Source organism: Colossoma macropomum, unplaced genomic scaffold (assembly GCF_904425465.1).
Source record: "Colossoma macropomum unplaced genomic scaffold, Colossoma_macropomum, whole genome shotgun sequence".
NCBI classification, from domain to species: domain Eukaryota; kingdom Metazoa; phylum Chordata; class Actinopteri; order Characiformes; family Serrasalmidae; genus Colossoma; species Colossoma macropomum.
Window position 1 is genome coordinate 33,420,975 of NW_023494801.1, and position 19,949 is coordinate 33,440,923.

General features: G+C 41.3%; 1 protein-coding gene across 1 annotated transcript; it reads right to left on the reverse strand.

Moving 5' to 3' along the window:
- Window positions 1–778: 778 nt before the first annotated feature.
- LOC118821820 (all-trans-retinol 13,14-reductase-like) lies at window positions 779–19,350 on the reverse strand. Its single transcript, XM_036590553.1, has 11 exons — window positions 19,021–19,350; window positions 14,469–14,651; window positions 12,128–12,369; window positions 9,880–10,075; window positions 9,598–9,795; window positions 6,579–6,698; window positions 6,329–6,467; window positions 5,055–5,164; window positions 4,723–4,889; window positions 3,630–3,789; window positions 779–1,570 (listed from the first exon to the last, which is right to left on the reverse strand). The coding sequence occupies exons 1-11, from the start codon at window positions 19,184–19,186 to the stop codon at window positions 1,425–1,427; spliced, it is 1,827 nt and encodes a 608-aa protein (XP_036446446.1). The 5' UTR covers window positions 19,187–19,350; the 3' UTR covers window positions 779–1,424.
- Window positions 19,351–19,949: the final 599 nt, after the last annotated feature.

Below are 19,949 nucleotides of genomic sequence, written 5' to 3' on the forward strand. Positions count from 1 at the left end.
TAAATGAGCATAAAGTTTATTATGTAATTGTACAAGGTCTCAGTATGAACCTCCTCCAGCTGTACAGACAACATCAACACCATAGTCAGATTCATCCCATACTGGATTGAGCGTGTCGGGTGTCGCTGCACTCACGGCTCTTTCATGCGTTTCGGGATCATCCGTGTGTGGAACAACGTCGAACGCCTGAGCTGTTAAGGTTCATACTGACACACACAGTTTGACGGATTCACTCTTATTGAAGTGGAGAACACAGAACGCTTTCTGCTCAGGGGTCTCATCTCCTCTCAGACTGAAGGGAGCCATCTTCCACTGACAGTCAGAAACTCTATGACCCCTTCTTACAATTGGATTGTGATTGGTTCCTAGGCTCCTCATGGTTGTAAAAATATGGCGCTTTGAAATCGGAAGAATCTTTTTTAATTACCCTGCATATATATACACATTATATATAGACATAATTTGAAAATACTATACTAGGCTTATTCAAAATGATTCATCCGATTTCAAAGCGCCATATTTTTACAACCGTGGTGTAATTAGTGGTGCCTGAAAGTTTGTGAGCCCTTTAGGATTTTCGATATTTCTGATATTGACCTAAAACTTCTTCAGATTTCCACACAAGTCCTAATAGTAGATAAAGAGAATCAAATCGAACAGATAAAACAAAAATATTAGACTTGGTCATTTATTTATTGAGGAAAATTATCCAAATGATTACAGATCTGTGAGTGGCTAAAGTATGTGAACCTTTGCTTTCAGTATCTCATGTGACCCCCTTGTGCAGCAATAACTGCAGCTAAACGTTTCCAGTAACTATTAATTAGTCCTGCACATCGGCTTGGTGGAGTTTTAGCCCCTCCGTATAAAACAGCTTCAGCTCTTATGTTGGTGGGTTTCCTCCCATGAACCACTTGCTTCAGGTGCTTCCTGGGCCAAAGTGCTGTGGAGATCAGCGTTTACCCTCATCTAACCCCCTGAGTTCAGCTCATGAAGGTCTGGCTAAGTAGTTGACGAGCTGAATCAGGTGTGTTTAATAAGGCAGTGAGCTGAAGTCTGCAGTGTTTCGGGCCCACGAGGACTGGAGCCTGACACACACTGTAGAGGAAACTTATTTTCACATAGAAAGTCAACAAAACATGGAGTTAAATTAGGGGTGCACAAACTTTTGCACAGGACTGTATGTTGCTTTGTGACCAAATTTTCTCCCTCACAAAGTTTCCTCCCAAATAGAATATTTCAAACATATATTACAGTATATTCTATTAATATTTTTGAGTTTACTGACAGCATTGACAAATATATTAGATTTTAATGGGGCCATCATTACATACTCATCAGTTTCTACACCGTCTGAAGAAAACTGAAGGAAGGGCTGAGGGTTGAGTTCTCTCTCTGGAGTCAGGTCAAGGTAAGCGTAGAGGTCACGCCTTCTTCCTGGCCGTCTTCCTCTTGAGCTTCTTCTTCAGCTGCAGCAGGTCGATGTAGATTTTAGGGCTGAGGAGGGCAGAGGCGCAGAGCAGGCCTCCGTGCAGAGCTCCGGCCATTCCGTTACTGAACACGTCCTGACCTTCAGCACAGAATCCTCTATTAGCAAAGCACGTCTTCACATACGAGAGCATGTGCAAACAAAATACTTAAATAAAATAAATACACTGGTGTTCACAAGTTCAGACTCCCTTGCCGTATTTACAGTTTTGATCTTTATACACAATAATAACTTTTACATTATTACAAACTATCCACCAAAACGTATTCACACATATTTAATTCAACTCTTTTTCAAGAATTCTGTGAACATGTAGTGAATAAAAGATAATATACTGTAAATATGTACGTACAACCTTTTTTTCTTTTTATAAAGTGCCGTAAGATTTGATCTGCAATTCTGAAATATGATCTGTTCTGGATATTTACTTTATCAGAACCTGATTCTTGATGTTCTACGGTCATTTTAGAATCATATACAGCTCTGTTCATCATTCTGGACACAACTAACATCTCCTTCTTACCCCTACCCCTTGTTTTCAAGAGTCACCCTAACCCTTTGGAACTGAGTTATAAGGGGTAGTGTTTGAAATCTTCCCTCTGAAATGGGACCCTCAGATAAAAAGAGCATCACTTCATTAACAGCTACTAGAGCTGCTCTGTAGGCGACCCTGCCAGTCTGCAGTGACAGCAGAGGAGGGTAAAGTTCAGCTCCTCACTGCTGGGCTTTAGTTACATTTAGGGCATCATATGCCTTCAAAGAGGGGGGCAATTATTTATTATCACCCACCCCAACTCTTCAGTGATATGAAGCTGAAGTCAGATATTCTCCAGATTCTTGTTAGAATTTTCCTGTTCCACCTTAAATGGAGCAGCAGTTACATTCTGGCGCTTCAGGCATCAGAACTGCTGTACTATTTAAGGTGGAACGGGGAAGTTAGCTAGTTAGCTACCGAGACATCAGCATGCTATTAGCGATTTTTTGTGCTTGTTATGAAGAAAAGGACCATAATACACTGAAACGACATTAAACTAAGATAATTCAGTGATTATCGTAATTTTTAATGGAGAAAATTCTCACATTTCTTTGTTTTTTCTATTTTTTCTCATAACACTCCGTTTGGAGGGCGATGTAGCTCTAACACTTCACCCTCCCCCTCTATCTCAACAAAAACTGGGACACCCTACCCCTAGATGTGAACATGCAAAACAGAGGGCTAAGGGCTCAGTGGTAGGGGCGAGGGGTGAAATGGGATTGAGCCTTAATGTTATTCTGATACTCACTGAGCACTTTTTTAGGAACAGCTGCCTTCTATCTACACTCATTGTCCCATTTTATCAGCTCCACTTGCCATACACTCTTAAAAAGATGGTTCTTCAAGTGTCCTTTAGTAAAGAAAATGGTTCTATGTAGAACCACGAACACTCAGAGAACGCTTTGCATCAATAAAGCGTTCTTCAGATTGATGGAGAATGTGTGGTAGATGGTTCTACATAGAACATAGTACTTTGAAAAGTGTTCTATACAGCACCAAAAAGGGTTCTTCCATTTTATCAAGCTTGACATTGTAACAATAGCAGAACCCGTTTTGGTGCAATATAGAACCCTTTTCAAAAAGGTTCTATTTACACATTCTACATCAATCTGAAGAACCCTTTAATCATGCAACAGGTTCTTTAAATATTCATGGTTTCTATATAGAACCATTTTCTTTACTTGCACTTTGTAGTTCTACAGTTACAGACTGTAGTCCATCTGCTTCTCTGCATACTTTGTTAGCCCCCTTTTACCCTGTTTCTTCAGTGGTCAGGACCCCCATGGACCCTCACAGAGCAGGTACTATTTGGGTGGTGGATCATTCTCAGCACTGCAGTAACACTGACGTGGTGGTGGTGTGTTGGTGTGTGTTGTGCTGGTCTGAGTGGATCAGACACAGCAGTGCTGCTGGAGTTTTTAAACACTGTGTCCACTCACTGTCCACTCTATTAGACACTCCTACCTTGTCGGTCCACCTTGTAGATGTAAAGTCAGAGACGATAGCTCATCTGCTGCTGCACAGTTTGTGTTGGTCATTCTCATATATTTGCAAATGTGCATGTTTCAATTAGATTATGCGCTGATCTACAGCTGTGAGCCTCACCTGTGAGATAAAGTCCCTTCACTGGTGTTTGTGGCCGGATTTTGGCCACTACGTCTGGACTAAAGCGAGCCACGTTATGCTCCGCCCCGTACATCTCCCCACACGGGGCCCCGAGATAGTGCATGTTAGAGAGCGGTGTAGCAGCGTCCATAAACACTATCTGAACACAAACACAGGTAGGGAAACAAACAAACAAACAAATAAACAAAACTAGTCAATAGGATCTCAAAGCAGCTGTCTAAACAGGGGTATTTTACAGAGCCACATTTCTCAGTTAGACAGATAACTTAGACCTAAAGTCAAGCCCGTCCAACAGACAGACAGACTGTACACAATACTGAGTGATGTTAACAGCTTTACAACAGTATTTGGTGTATTTTAAGAGTATTAAACAGTTTTAAGTATTTAATGTCTTTTTGTTTTAACAGTATTAATCAGTATTAGATGTTAATTAACAGTTTTAAAACACTATTAGATGTTTGTTAACAGTTCTAAGCCAGTATTAGATGTTTATTAACAGTTTTAAGCCAGTATTAGATGTTTGTTAACAGTATTAAACAGTACTAGATGTTTATTAACAGTTATAAGACAATATTAGATGTTTATTAACAGTTATAAGACAGTATTAGATGTTTAACAGTTATAAGACAGTATTAGATGTTTATTAACAGTTATAAGACAGTATTAGATGTTTTTTAACAGTTATAAGACAGTATTAGATGTTTATTAACAGTTATAGGACAGTATTAGATGTTTGTTAACAGTTATAAGACAGTATTAGATGTTTAACAGTTATAAGACAGTATTAGATGTTTATTAACAGTTATAAGACAGTATTAGATGTTTTTTAACAGTTATAAGACAGTATTAGATGTTTATTAACAGTTATAGGACAGTATTAGATGTTTGTTAACAGTTCTAAGACAGCATTTGATGTTTGTTAAAGGAATCAAACTATATTAGATGTTTGTTGACACAAAAAGTCAAACATATGGGTATTCTCACTGGTTTTATTATCATTCTTATTATTATTATTATTATTATTATTATTATTGTATTTGATATTACAGGTGTTATTATGAGCCCTGCCTACTTTGTCACGAAGCTGAGGGAAGATTTCTAAAGCCCAGTCCAGCAGCTCTCTGGCCATGCTCATCTTCAGATCCTCATACTCAGGTCCTCTTTTATTCAGCTTCGTGTCCTTCCACTCCTCAAACCACTCATACTTGGCCATGGTCAGCAGGGTCATGCAGGACTTCCCTTGTGAAAGTCATATTAGGCTGAATTATTAAAAAAAACAGAAAATCATGGCGTGTGTATAAAGGTAGAGGGCGCTGTAACACCGGAAAAAGATTTACAAGGCCTTGAGCCAGAGAGCCTGAGAGATGTGGTGCTGACTGTGGGGAGGTGGGGGGTGGGGTTTACCTGGCTGACGGATGCTGGATGTTGGATCTTTAGCTGAGGGGAACGTGAGGAACATCATGGGAATATTCCCAACCACCTCCTCACGGCTCAGAGAGCTGTACTGCTCCATCCTGAAGAGTCCAGAACCCACATAAACCTTCAGTTAGAAACTCCGCCCCCTTGTGGCTCATTACACACACACACACACACACACACACACACACACATATGTATATATATATATATATATATATATATATATATATATATATATATCAAATTTAAAATGATGATTCTTCAAGGGTTCTTTACATTGTTAAAGGGTTCTACAGATGGAGAACGTGTTTTATATGGTTCTATATAGAACATTTTTAAAAACTGGTTCTTCTATTACAAAGATGTCAGGCCTCTAACAAAAGAAGAACCATATTTGGTGCTATATAGAACCTTTCTCAAAAATGTTCTATACAGAACCATATAAACACGTTCTCCATCTGAAGAACCCTTTAATAATTGAAGAATCATCATTTTAAGTGTGTAGAAGTATATATATATATATATATATATATATATATATGTTTTATATAGAACCATTTAACACACATTCTCCACCAATCTGAAGAACCATTTAATGATGAACCATTTTCTTTACTATAGAACCCTTGAAGGACCATCATTTTTAAGAGTGTATTTAATCTAAAACATAGTTATTTGAATTAAAATGAAACAATCATAAAATGTATTATAAAATGCAATATATAATTTTTATACAGTATATTATATAAAGCTATATTTAATAGAACACACATGCTAAATATAATGTTATAAATAATGAATAGCATTTTATTGTATTTCGCCTCACATGTACACTCTTAGCAAAAAGCGTTCTTTAAAGGTTCTAAAAAGTGGAACCCTTTTTGATTTTGTATAATCCCATAATTTAAATACTTAAAAACTATAGAAAGAATCATAATATACAACAGGTATTCCATCATAGAAAGAAGCATTCAAATCATTCTTTGTGTGTTCATGGTTCTTTATATAACCACTGCCTTTACAAAAGAACCCTGGTAGAACCATTTTTAAGGGTGACAGGCTTAAAGAGACAGTATGAATATTTACCATTGATTTAATATTATTATTTAATAGTATTCATTTAATTGTATTTGTCTAAAAGTCTGCAGTGTGTCAAATTACACAGATTTAAATTTTAAGGAAAGCTCTAATTTGCATATTTAGCTATTCTAGCTGTCTAGTTTTGTACAGATGAAAGGTGTTTCGGAGCATCTTCTCACAGCTGGTCTAAGTCGTTGTGCTTGTACATCCAGAAGTTGGTGGAAACGATGCCAAGTTCTTCTTTACTTCCATCCAGACCCACGAAGACCAGGAAGGAGCCCATACCGTGCCGAACCAAACCCAGCAAAGACTGAATCTCTGTGGAGGAACATTTCACCCAGCGTGACATTCAGCAAAACCGAAAACCCATAAAGAACATTGACTGTTTATTCATGTACGAGTTCACGTCTTCACTGTCTGAAGTCTCACCTGGTCTGGTTTGAATCTCTTCAGGCAAAAACTTTTGGAAGGTGTTGAAGATGCCGCCATCGGAGATGACCACCGGAGCCATCACCTCCACTTCCTCCTGACCCTTCCTCACAGTCACACCTGCCAGGGTTGAAAGGGCGCAGTGTTGAGATCAAGCCCTCCTGATACCTCTTGAACGTTTTGTCTCATATTTTTGTGCAAATAATGAAGGTTCTTCATGTTCTGAGGTACAACATGATGAACTAAAAAGAGTGCTAACTTTGGAAGTCAGTAGATTCATCTACGGGAATTCGTTTTAGTGCTAAACATAAACAAATCATACCAGACTCAACGTACTTCAGTGACAAACAAATTCATGGCAGTAGCAAGAAATAGCCCTGGTTTAAAGAGAGCCCATCAATGGATGCATCAAGTAAAAGCTGTATTTGAATGAGAGGACAGTAAAGGCCACAGACATTTATTACTCAAGATTAAGTGACCCTTATTAGTCCCACAACGGGGAAATTTCACCTCCACAATCTGACCCATCCGTGCAGTGAAACACCACATACACACTAGTGAACACACACACTAGGGGGCAGTGAGCACACTTGCCCGGAGTGGTAGGCAGCCCTATCCCCAGCGCCCGGGGAGCAGTTGGGGGTTAGGTGTCTTGCTCAAGGGCACCTCAGTCACGTACTGTCGGATCAGGGGATTGAGCCGGCGACCTTCCGGTCACAGAGCTGGTTCCCTCACCTCCAGCCCACGACTGCCGCAATAAGTTTTCATTGGTTTTCATCATTTATAGTCATCGTTTAAAGTTTGGGCACCCCTGGTCGAATGACACATTGGAATAAACAGAAATTGAGCGCTAAAATTTGCCCTATTTAACTGTGTTCCCTGTGGAGGACGTGTTCACTCATTTTCAATTAGAAAATCAACAAAACATGCCATTTAACCAGGGGTCCTCAAACGTTTGGATACAACTTTATACAATGGAATTATTTCTTAACAAAACTGACATTCGAGAATAAAAATAGAAAACACATAAGCATCCATTGTGATTGTTTTCTGTGTCTGAGTGACCATTTCCTGCCCTCTCCTGGAGGAAGTCCAGTACTTACAGATATTGTCCAGTACCAAGATTATCTAATCAGTCCTTCATTAAATTAAATCAGGTGCTGCTGATGGCTGGAGAGCAGCGAGAAGACAGGAACCCAAGCTGTGTTCTTCTAACTGTATTCTGGTAGGTGCCCTGTAATGTATGTCAATGCAATAAAGAGCCTTTTTAAAGTGATTCTGGACCACTTTATTTGTCCAAACCTCACCTTCAACAAGTGGCTGTAATATGAGAGGAGACTTCACGAGTGAAGGAGGTGAAAGAGTTCTTTGAGCTGGAATTATGGGGGGCTTCTGCTTTGACCCCTTAAAATCCCATGTTTATTACACACTAAGGATTATTATTCTGTAACTACAGGGACTTCAATGCAAACTGGCTGAGCTATTCTTAGATTAGAGAAGTATGCAATAAAACTCTGGGCCCGCTGGTGGACCATTGCCATTTAAGGGGTTAAACTGGTAGACTGACACCCACCCTGCTCCTCCTTGATTAAGAGGCAGGACTGTAAAAGGACGGCATGCCACCTGGGTAAGGGGAAGAGGACCTGACCCTGGTGGAGGAGTTTAAGTATCTTGGGGTCTTGTCAATGAGAGATAGGAAGAGGGATGGTGGGATCGGCCACAGGCTGGGACAGGCGGCAGCAGTAATGCGGTCACTGTACCGGACTGTAGTGGTGAAGAGGGAGCTGAGCCATAAGGCAAAGCTCTCTGTTCACCGGTCGGTCTACATCTTACCCTCATGAGCTTTGGGTAAAGACTGAAAGAATGAGTTCGTGGATACAAGCAGCGGAAATGAGCTTTCTTTGCAGGTAGGCGGCTACACTCTACTTCAGGCATGCCAACCTGGGGACCTTCTGGACCAAAGTGCCAGTTAGCGTTTGCCCTCATCTAACGCTCTGAATTCAGCTCATGAAGGCCTTGCTAATTAGCTGATGAGCTGAAGTCTGCAGTGTTTTGGCCCACAAGGACTGGAGCCTGACACACGTGCTCTACTTGTTAGGGGGAGGAGCTGAAAGTAGAGCCCCTACTCCTCCGTATTGAGAGGAGCCAGTTGAGGTGTCCCCCTGGCTGCCTTCTGGTGAGGGTTTACCAGGCACAACCGGGCTGGGACGAGACCCCGAGGTCATCCTATGACCCTCTGGAGGGATTATATCTCCAAGTTGGCCTGGAAGCGGCTCGAGATCCTCCGGAATGAGCTGGAGGAAGTTGCAGGGGACAGGGTCAACTGGGATTCCCTGCTCTCCCTACTGCTAATTAGCTGATGAGCTGAATCAGGTGTGTGTGCTGAAGTCTGCAGTGTTTTGGCCAACGAGGACTGGAACCTGACACACGTGCTCTACTTGTTAGGGGGAGGAGCTGAAAGTAGAGCCCCTACTCCTCCACATTGAGAGGAGCCAGTTGAAGTGGACCCCTGGCTGCCTCCTGGTGAGGGTTTACCAGGCACGACTGGCTGGGACAAGACCCAAGTTCGTCCTACGACCTTCTGGAGGGATTATATCTCCAAGTTGGCCTGGAAGCGGCTCAGGATCCTCCGGAATAAACTGGAGGAAGTTGTGGGGGACAGGGTCGTCTAGGCTTCTCTGTTTTCCCTACTGCTTCCGCGACCCTAGCTGGATCAAGCGGATTAAGATGATAAATGAATGACTGAGAGATAGAACTGAGGAACAGGGAGGAGATGAGGAGGTGGTGGGATGTGAAAAACTCATATGAAGTCAGATTACAAAGGAGGAGAAGCTTCAGACGTGGTCCTCCTCTCACGTATGTCATTTCATCGAAAAAGGTTTTGCACAAATCACAAAGACTTCCCCTTTTTATGTGTGCATGAAATCAGTACTGATAATTAGATATTAGCCTTGGTTTTATTCAGTATCAGGAAATACATTCTGTGGTTTTGTGCTCCTCTACAAAAGAGTTTACTCACCATATGCGGTGCCCTCTTTATTGACCAGGACTCGCTGAACCGGCGCTCGAACCAGAACAGCGCCCCCTGCCTTCCGGATAACCGGGATGATGTGGAAGGCGAACTCGCTCGCCCCACCACGGGGGTAATACGCCCCCCGCTTATAGTGGTGCAGGAACAGAGCGTTAATGAGGAAACTGGAGTCTCTAGGGGGCGCACCTGAGCAGGACACAGACACACATTACTTGCAGCTCATAACTGCTGAAGCAGTGCTGATGAAGCTGTTGGAAAGGAGGCTTTTACCATAGAAGAAGTATGAGGAGAGGGCGGTCAGGTCTTTGTTCTGCGTCAGTTTGGCCATCAGGTGAGAGTGGCTGGAGGAGGCAAGGCCGAACACGCAGGAGATCCGACCCAGCAGCTTCATCCTCATCAGGAACCTCACCAGCCACAGCGGCACCATCTTCAGACAGGCCAGCAGGGGAGTGTGTCGAGCTGCTTCCTGAAAACAGCCACAAAAGGTTCATTTTGAAGGGATTTGCTCCCCACAAAGAGCTGAATACACTCTTTTATAGTACACCATTTATTTAATCTCTGGTCAAAACATTAACAATCAAATAATACCTGCTCTGTGGTGGTCCTGTGGGGGTCCACTGACCACTGATAAAGGACTAGAGGATGACCAACACAAACTGTGCAGCAGCAGATGAGCTATCATCTCTGACTAAACATCTACAAGGTGGACCAACAAGGTAGGAGTGTCTAATAGAGTGGACAGTGAGTGGACACAGTGTTTAAAAACTCCAGCAGCACTGCTGTGTCTGATCCACTCGTACCAGCGCAACACACACTAACACACCACCACCACGTCAGTGTTACTGCAGTGCTGAGAATGATCCACCACCCAAATAGTACCTGCTCTCTTGGGGCAGAGCAGAGAAACAGAATGTAATTGTAGAACCACAAAGTGATCCTAAACACACTCAAAAAGATGGTTCTGCAAGGGTTATTTGATATGAAAATGGTTCTATACAGAACCATAAACACTTAAAGAACTTATGGCATGATTGAAGGGTTCTTTGCATTGTGAAAAGGTTCTTCAGATTGATGTAGAATGTGCTATAGATGGTTCTATACAGAACCTCTTTGAAAAGGGTTCTATATAACAACAAAAAAGGTTCTGCTATTGTTACGATGTCAAGCTTGATACCATAGAAGAACCCTTTTTGGTGGTATATAGAGCCCTTTTCAAAAAGGTTCTATATAGAACCATCTATAGCACATTCTACATCAATCTGAAGAACGCTTTCATGATGCAAAGAACCCTTCAATCATGCAACAAGGTAGGTCTAATAGAGTGGACAGTGAGTGGACACAGTGTTTAAAAACTCCAGCAGCACTGCTGTGTCTGATCCACTCGCACCAGCGCAACACACACTAACACACCACCACCACGTTATGTGATTCTACAGGAAACAATGTATGACATTGATGTGGTTGTGCCAGGTGTGGGCGGAGCTAAGCTTTATTAATGCGAACTTTTGGAAAATATGGTTAAAATACGCTAATCGAAACTAAATGAATAAACTTGCTGAAATATATTTCTGTTGAGTTTTCTTGTGATTACAGTTTAAGAGATGTTACAGATACGATTGAACCTAAAATCTGAAAAACGATGCCTGTAGTGTTGTGTATTGTCCATTTATGTGGGCAGTAAAGTGGTTTTGCCAGTAAAAACACTACATGACATTGAAATAAATAAGAAATAGATATAAATACAGTAAAATGGATTAAAAAATGTGCCGCTTTCAGTCAGTTATGATTATGTAGGTTAGATGAATACAGTTATAACACAGATTTGGTTCCTGACTTCTTGCTGGACTCCAGCCATTTCATGGCAGCACCTCATTTAATTTAATGACGGATCGATTAGATAAACCAGGTATTGGATGGTAACTGTAAATACTGGACTTCCTTCAGGAGGGGAAATGGTTAAACTAACGTAATCACAACGGATTGTTTATTCGTTTTTATTGTAATGGTGAACAAATACATGTTTACTGCCCAGATAAGCAGCTTTTTCTTCTTAGGTTTTGCACAGCACTGTATATCACTGTTGTCAGAACAAAACCTTGTATCTCTAAAGTGGTAACTTTACAGGAGAAGGAAAAAACATACTCTACTTTTAATGTAAGTCAATGGAGCCAGACTTTTTTCCAAGTCATTTTGGGCCGTTTGTTTTGGTCCATTCATCATGAAATTTACACACAATGTAAAGAACAACAGGCATTTTCAAATTATGTCAAAAACTAAAAATTGACAAAAATGAAGATACGAGGATTTCTTCTGACAACAGTGATATATAGAAGATCTACAGTTTTATCTTATGCACATACGATATACTGGAGTTACCAATTTAATCTTAAACCTAAACTCAATCTTAGCCTGAACCCTCACTTAAACCTAATCCTAAACCCAGCCTTAAGATACATAACTAGACTAATACACCTATATCCAGAACTCAGCACACACACTGACCACTACGCTTCGGTACCTTCATCAGGCTCATCAGCTGATCCACAGCGAGCGTGTCGTTGGGGAACTGTCTCCTCAGACTCTCTCTCATCTCCTCTTTGCCGGCGTGGATGTGGAAGGCCCTGCGCTCTGACCCCCGACCCAGCAGCACCGTGTCAAAGTGCTCCTCCAGCCGGACAAACTGCAGCTGACCCTCAGTGATCTGCTCCAGGGCCACTCGCAGCAGGCTGTTCTCATGCAGCTGACCCACATAGTGGATCCCTGGGATCCAATGGGCAGGCGTTAAAATCTAACAATGGGTATTTATTTATTTTGCTGTTCAGTAGCTCTCTAAACACCAGTGGTGGACAGTAACGAAGTAAATGTAATCCATTGCTGTACTTAAGTAGTTTTTTCCTGTATCTGTACTGAGGTTTTTCCATTTTGGTGACTTTTTACTTTCACTCCTCTACATTTCAAAGTCAAATATCTCACTTTTTACTCCACGACATTCTGAGAAATCTGTCGCTCCTTTTGGTTTCTGTGTGAATAAAAACGTAACATGTCAAAATGAAAGAAGCGCAAAGCAAGAACACCAATCAGGGCACAGCGGTCACTTTGTTTTGAGCTTGTTTTGATCTGTTGGTCATACTAACCCAGTGCAGCACACGGTTCAACATCAGTGCAGCAGAGTAAAATTTTGGGAGAGTCTATTCAACATAAATGATGAACTAACCTAACTTTGTGTAAACAGACCACAATATAGAAATATGTACTCGTATGCAGTTGTGACTGACGCGTCTTTATTCTGAATTTATACAAACACTTTCATTTTATAGTAAATTAGTTTTGGCTAGTTTATGTTTATGAACAGAGACCTACAGATGCAGTTTAGTAAAGGAAACTCATTTGTGAATCTGAGTTTAAAGATTTTATTATGCTTTAACTTGTTTTCATTTAAACAATTTTTTATTGAACTAAGTTGAAAATAAATCTTAAACTGAAACTTTGCTTGTTTGTAAAAAGTGATTTCAGAGCCACTCAGTTCTACCTGATGGAAACTGTTTGCCTTCAGTGTTTTGCGTTTATGATAATTTTAATAGACATCAGCGTCACTAATTAATGACTCTATTAAAAGACTGGTTTACCAAGAGAGACACTGGAGTATTTTCACCTAAAATGAGTTGATAAAGCAACAGTCTTGTTATAAAAATGATAACAGGACATTAAAGTCATAATTAATCTTTTAGTACTTTTACTTTTGATACTTAAGTACATTTGAAGGCAAATCCTTTTGTACTTCTACTCAAGTGGAGGTCTAAAGGGAGGAACTTCTACTTTTACTGCAGTAATATTTTACCCTGGGTCTCTCTACTTTAACTCAAGTACATGGTTTGTGCACTTCGTCTGCTAAACTGCTAAACACTACAGTCATGTGTTTTATACTTCCCCAGATGTTTACGTATCATAGTTGTGTGATTTTATGCACCAAAAGTGGTTGTAATTCATAATTTTCATTTTCCAACTTCTTCAAACTCTCATTATTCCACAATAGATTTGCCACACGTCATTTTTTAATTGAACTGTTATTAAAGGGCCCATATCCTACAACATCATTTGTGCTTATGTCATGGCTCCTAACAGCATTTATTTTCTCTGTGTTAATAGCTGCTGCTGACTTGGTGGTGGTGTGTTAGTGTGTGTTGGGCTGGTCTGAGTGGATCAGACACAGCAGTGCTGCTGGAGTTTTTAAACACCTCAGTGTCACCGCTGGACTGAGAATAGTCCACCAACCAAAAATATCCAGCCAACAGCGTCCTGTGGGCAGCGTCCTGTGACCACTGATGAAGGACTAGAGGATGACCAACACAAACTGTGCAGCGGCAGATGAGCTATCGTCTCTGACTTTACATCTACAAGGTGGACTGACAAGGTAGGAGTGTCTTATAGAGTGGACAGTGAGTGGACACAGTGTTTAAAAACTCCAGCAGCACTGCTGTGTCTGATCCACTCGTACCAGCACAACACACACTAACACACCACCACCACGTCAGTGTTACTGCAGTGCTGAGAATGATCCACCACCCAAATAGTACCTGCTCTGTGAGGGTCCATGGGGGTCCTGACCACTGAAGAACAGGGTAAAAGGGGGCTAACAAAGTATGCAGAGAAACAGATGGACTACAGTCTGTAACTGTAGAACTACAAAGTGCACCTATATAGTAAGTGGAGCTGATAAAATGGACAATGAGACAAAATATGTATGTTGTTTAGAGTCCACAAATGTTCAGCAACTGCCCGTTGTATTTTAGTAAACTCCATAACCAGAGCAGAATGACCCTGGATCTGATCTGTGTCGAGCTGTTGGTCAGAGAACTCACCCACGTCAAACTCGAAGCCTTGGTTTTGGAAGGTGTGGCAGCATCCTCCGGCCTGGTCATGCTGCTCCAGCACCAGCACTCTTTTCCCTGCTTTAGCCAACACTGCGGCCGCCGACAGGCCTCCGAGTCCGCTGCCGATGACCACAGCGTCCAGATCTGCAGGGATACGGTCTCTACGGAAACCTGCAACACATGAACTCAGATGGAGCAAACTGAACGAGTGAGTCCAGAGCGTTCTGACCGTGCTGAGTGGGTTAGTGAGAGAGTCAGGAGATCGTAGTGAGTGACTGCCATGCTGAACAGCGCCGCTCAGACCAGCATGCATTCTAGGCTGGTCTAAGCTGGTGTATGGTGGTCTATGCTGGTCTAGTGCTGGTCTGGCTGCTCACCCAGCATGGTCATGCTGGTTGACCAGCATACCAGTATCCAAACACAACATATGCTGGTTTTGCTGGTGACCAGGCATGCTGGTCTATGCTGGTTCAACAAACCAGTTCTATTCACATAGCAGCGTCAAACTGGCTGCCCGTTTCAAACACTGGTCTTAACCTTCCTCGTTCACTTGGCCTCATTATCTCCCCTCGGGGGAATCCTGACTCCATCGTTTCATGAGTTTATTAGCACAAGTGAGTTCATGGGGCTCAGAAATCATTGCGATCTGACCCATTTCACTTTTCAAACCCGAACATAATGGCACAGAAGTTTGTAAACCATAGCAGAAAGTTAAAATGCTGGACATTTCACAACTATAATATTAGATTTACTGGCTTAGTTAGGAGATTCATGGCTTCTGGTTCTCCTAATTACTCTGCTAGCATGCTAGTTAAGCTAAAGGGTACATGGCTAACAACAACAAAAATAAAGGCACTACACTGAAGTTTATAGGCAGAGTGGACAAATGTTCACAATTTTTTTGTACGTTATATTAAAACTTATGAAAAAAGCCCTTGGGCATTGCAAAGTTTGCATGGCTAGCTGATTAGCTCACTGAGGGCTCACTAGCTCACTAACCTAGCTGAGGGCGAGTGAGTTCCCTTTGAATAAGCCGCTCCTCACCAACCTCTCTCCTCCCGTTCTGCTGAGAGTGGCCCAAGTGGGTGAGAACATGTTAAAAGATGTATTGAAACAGATGCTCAGCTCTCCCTACAGAACTCCTCACCCCCTGCTGCATATAGAGCCACCATGTCTGACCACTGATGAAGGACTAGAGGATGGCTAACACAAACTGTGCATCAACAGATGAAGTACAGTCTCTAACTGTACAGCAAGGTGGAGCTACAAGGGTTTCTGATAAAGTGGCCGGTGAGAGTATTTTAGAAGTGTTTGTGAGAAAAAAAATCGGAGAAAAAAATGATGTTGAAGGAAAAAACCCTGAGTGGGAGTTCGATCTTAAAGGTGGTCCAGCAGCTCTGTTTTAAACCTCTGCTAGAAGTGTAGCTGTGCTTCCAGATCACCTCTGCAAGAAAAAACCAACCCTGCTGAGAAAAATCATAGAAACCATTAAACGTCTCTGTTTGTTCCTGGTGATGTCCAGTAGTCACTAATGCTATTTTGTGTTTACGCTGATGGGTTAATATCACACTGTAAAGGGTTCTAATGAGTTAACAGGTGTTCTAGGACTGATTCCAGATGCATCTGATGGTGTCTTAATGGAATCTTGTCAGGAGCACTACCAACTTTGAACACCAGAGGTCATCATCCACTGAATTCTGAGGCTGTCACTTATTCCTCACACCTGTTCCCCTTTTCACTGATGACCTCTACTACAAATCCCTCTCTCCAAATCTGCCTCCTTTGTTTTCTCCTAGCAATTCTGAGCCTTCCACCCTGTGTCTTGAACTTTTATGCTGGCTCTTTGACCTTTTGTCTCTTTGGACTGTGCTTTTTAGACTCTGTTTATTGTAATGTTTTGGATTATGTGGTGTCTGACCTCTGCCTGTTCTTGGACTTTGTTTTTTTTTTGGATCATTGAACTTGGTATTAAACCTGCAAATGGATTCTTTCTTCCAAATCTCTGTTGCTCTTTAGATTGTGTGTAAATTTCATGAAGAATGGACCAGAAAAAAAAGACCCAAAATGACCTGGAAAAAAGTCTGGTTCCATTGACTCACATTAAAAGTAGAGTATGTTTTTTCCTTCTCCTGTAAAGTTATCGTTTTGGAGATATGAGGTTTTGTTCCGACAAACAGCGATATGTTGTGTTTTGGATGCTGGTATGCTGGTCAACCAGCATGACCATCCCGGGTGGCCAGCTAAACCAGCACCATACCAGCATAAACCAGTTGAACCAGCATGGAATGTGTGCTGATCTGGGCTGTTTTTAGCAGGAACAGCAGCAGTGCCGTTTAACCCTATCAGACCTAACCTAACGTCTCGCGGGTGATTCATTCAGAGACTACAACAGCGTCTCTGGTGAGTGTGCTTGTCTGAGCTGGTCAGTAAAATGGATCAGCATGTGGAACTGGAGCTTTCTGTGAGCTACTGTGTTTATCACTGTAGAAAAGCAGCTCCATGCTGCCTCTATCGTTGGATGCACCATGATTGCTAATGAGCAAGTGTGCCACTCATTTCAAACACAACTCACATCACTATGGAAACACTTATTATTGATTTGTTTCAACAGCAACTGAAGTGTGTTGTCTTTTCTTCACAAAACATAAAAGTCTATTAATTTTTAGCGTTGTTAGATTATGTACTTATGAAATAAATGCAACATCATAAAGAAATCACAATATGAATGGAGACGAGTACATACAACAAAACCAACAGAGTCGTTCAGAGTGGTTTGGTGTGAAACACTCCTTCCTAAAGAAACTTACCGAAGAATTGTTCACAGTGGTGGTGATGGGAACCAGATGTCCACCCCTAAAAGCTCCCTCACAGAAAGGGGGCAGTATGCGAAACGCCAATAAAAACAAAGCAAGTACTAAATTATGTCCCACCTGCATTACCTTACATTTAAAACAGCACAAAAACACAATATTTGATGTTGTATCTTAAGAACTGTAACAGCCCAGCTTGTGGCAGGGACCCTTGCAAGGCCACCCTCGACCACCAGTAATCAAGGGCAACTGGCAACACCTGTGCCCCTCCTATTTAAGGTGAGCTCTCTCACTTCTCAGTGCTCAGTCTTGGGTTCTCTTTGCTTCATTGAGTCAGTCAGTCTGTTCCCTGATGCTTCTTTGTTTGTTTCTGTTCTGTTGTTTGTTTGTATCGCTGCTGTTGGAAGACAAACTTGTATCTCCATTTTTGATGTTTTTCAGTTTTTGACATAATTTGAAAATGCCTGTTGTTCTTTATGTTATGGGTAAATGTCATGATGAATGGACCAAAAGAAACGACCCAAAACTACAAGGAAAAAATTCTGGTTCCATTGACTTACATTAAAAGTAAAGCAGGTTTTTTCCTTCTCCTGTAAAGTTACCATTTTGGAAAGGTTTTCTTCCGACAACAGCGACATATTGCTCCAAAGTGTGTATATACCTTAAAGCATTAATGGTGCTTTCACAGGTAGGCATCTACTAATACCCCCTCTATCATGACAGACCATGGATTTGGAACTTTACAATGGTAACAAACTGGATGCTCCTTTTCTTCTTTGGCCTTGAGAATCTGAAAGGTGGACGCATCAGACAACAATGCATGTTTCCCCTGTGTATCAGTCCATTTCAGATGAGTTTGAGCCCAGAGAAGTTGGCAGTGTTTCTGGATGTTGTTGATATGACTTCCACTGTGCATAGTACAGTAGTAACCCACATTTGTTGATGCAAGTGTTTACTGACAACAGTTTGCCAAGGTATTCCTGAGCTCATGTGGTGATATGCAACACGGAAGTGTACCGGTTTTAAAGCAGTGCTTGAGGGGTTGAAGGTGCATCATTGCGTCCAAGCACGAATGTTTCACCTCTTTTAAAATGTTTTCTGAACATTTAAAAAGTTTCTAGTCTTAAATGTCTCCTGTCCCATCTTTTTTGGAACAGGGTTTGTATATGAAATGGTCATGAATACACTGCCTGATATCTAAGACACTGTATCACAAAAGTTTTGAGAAGATTTTGGCCTAAAGTGTATTGTTAAAAACCCATTCATGGTGGAGGGATACATGCAGGGCACTGTGAGGCAAAATAGTTCCTAAAGAAAACTTATTATTTCAGATTTTCCACTATTTTCCATCATCAACATTCCGTACAAACTCAGAAGACTCGTGTAGGTTCACTGGTGGTTCTGGATAGTAAATAAAATGTCTATATTTGTGTTGTAGTCATGGCGACCCCTGATTCCCATCACCACCACTGTAAAGACATCTGAACCATTTCACACCAAACCACTCTGAATCTCTCTGTTTACATCTAAACCACTGAATTATGTAGAAAATTTGGTGGAATTCCCCTTTAAATGGTTAACTGTATAAAAAACAAGCTGCAATTCAGTAAAAGATTAATCGTTAATAGTGCTTGTGGGTGGGCAGGTTGAGCCACTCGCCCCTCTAGAACCTCTAGAACATTCAAGATGCCTCTCACTGAAACTGAATACAACAGTCTGTCATTTCTTACCTTTCTTCAGGACCGCATCTCTCTGCTTTTCATCAGTCACCAGAGGAGCCGGAGGCCTCAAACTATCCTCTGAGAAAATACTGGCCTTCCACAGTGTCTTCCGGACAAAGAGAGCTGCTCCCACAACCAGCACAAAGCATAACGCACACAAAAACAACAGCCACATCTTCCACAGGCCTGCAGATTACTCAGGGTGGAGGTTTACAGCTCTTTAAGTGTCTTCTAATGATAAGAATTTACCTTATAAAATATTAAAATATGATTTACAGAGGAGAAAACAAAACTAGTAACATTTTATCTAGTGTATAATACTAATGAGGATACAGTGAAAGGCACCATTCTTAGTCTTGCTTCACAAAATCAGTATGAAGCAGAGCTGCGTCTATATAAACCCTGAATGAGACGCTGAATTATTCACACACGATTACACAGCACTTAATGTACTCCTCTGTCTTAGCCTGTATGAAGCCAGAGGCTGTAAATAACCAATTTGCCAAGCATGTCATTAATTAAGCCTGTTCCAATCTCCCCCTTCTAATTTCACTCATATGACCAGAACAGAATGAGCACAACACTGCACAGCCTAATCACAGACACTTCGGTCCAGACTTTTATTTCAGAAAATGTACAGAAAATGTTCCATTTTTGACACTGCAAGCAGAACAGGACCGATTCTAGTCCATACATTTATTGTACATCGTAGAAAAATTCAGATAAATATTTAAAAAAAAAAAAATTCAATGTGCTTTAGTCAAATACCTCAACAATATATATGCCCTTATTACAATAATAGCTGCCAGTATTCATGCTTAAAACTGTTGCATGAATGATTGAGTTAAATTTAAAGAAAGGAGATCAACTTTGCTGCAGGTAGGGCTGTCACGATTACTCGATTACCGCTGAATTAATCGATTAAAATTGATTTAAAA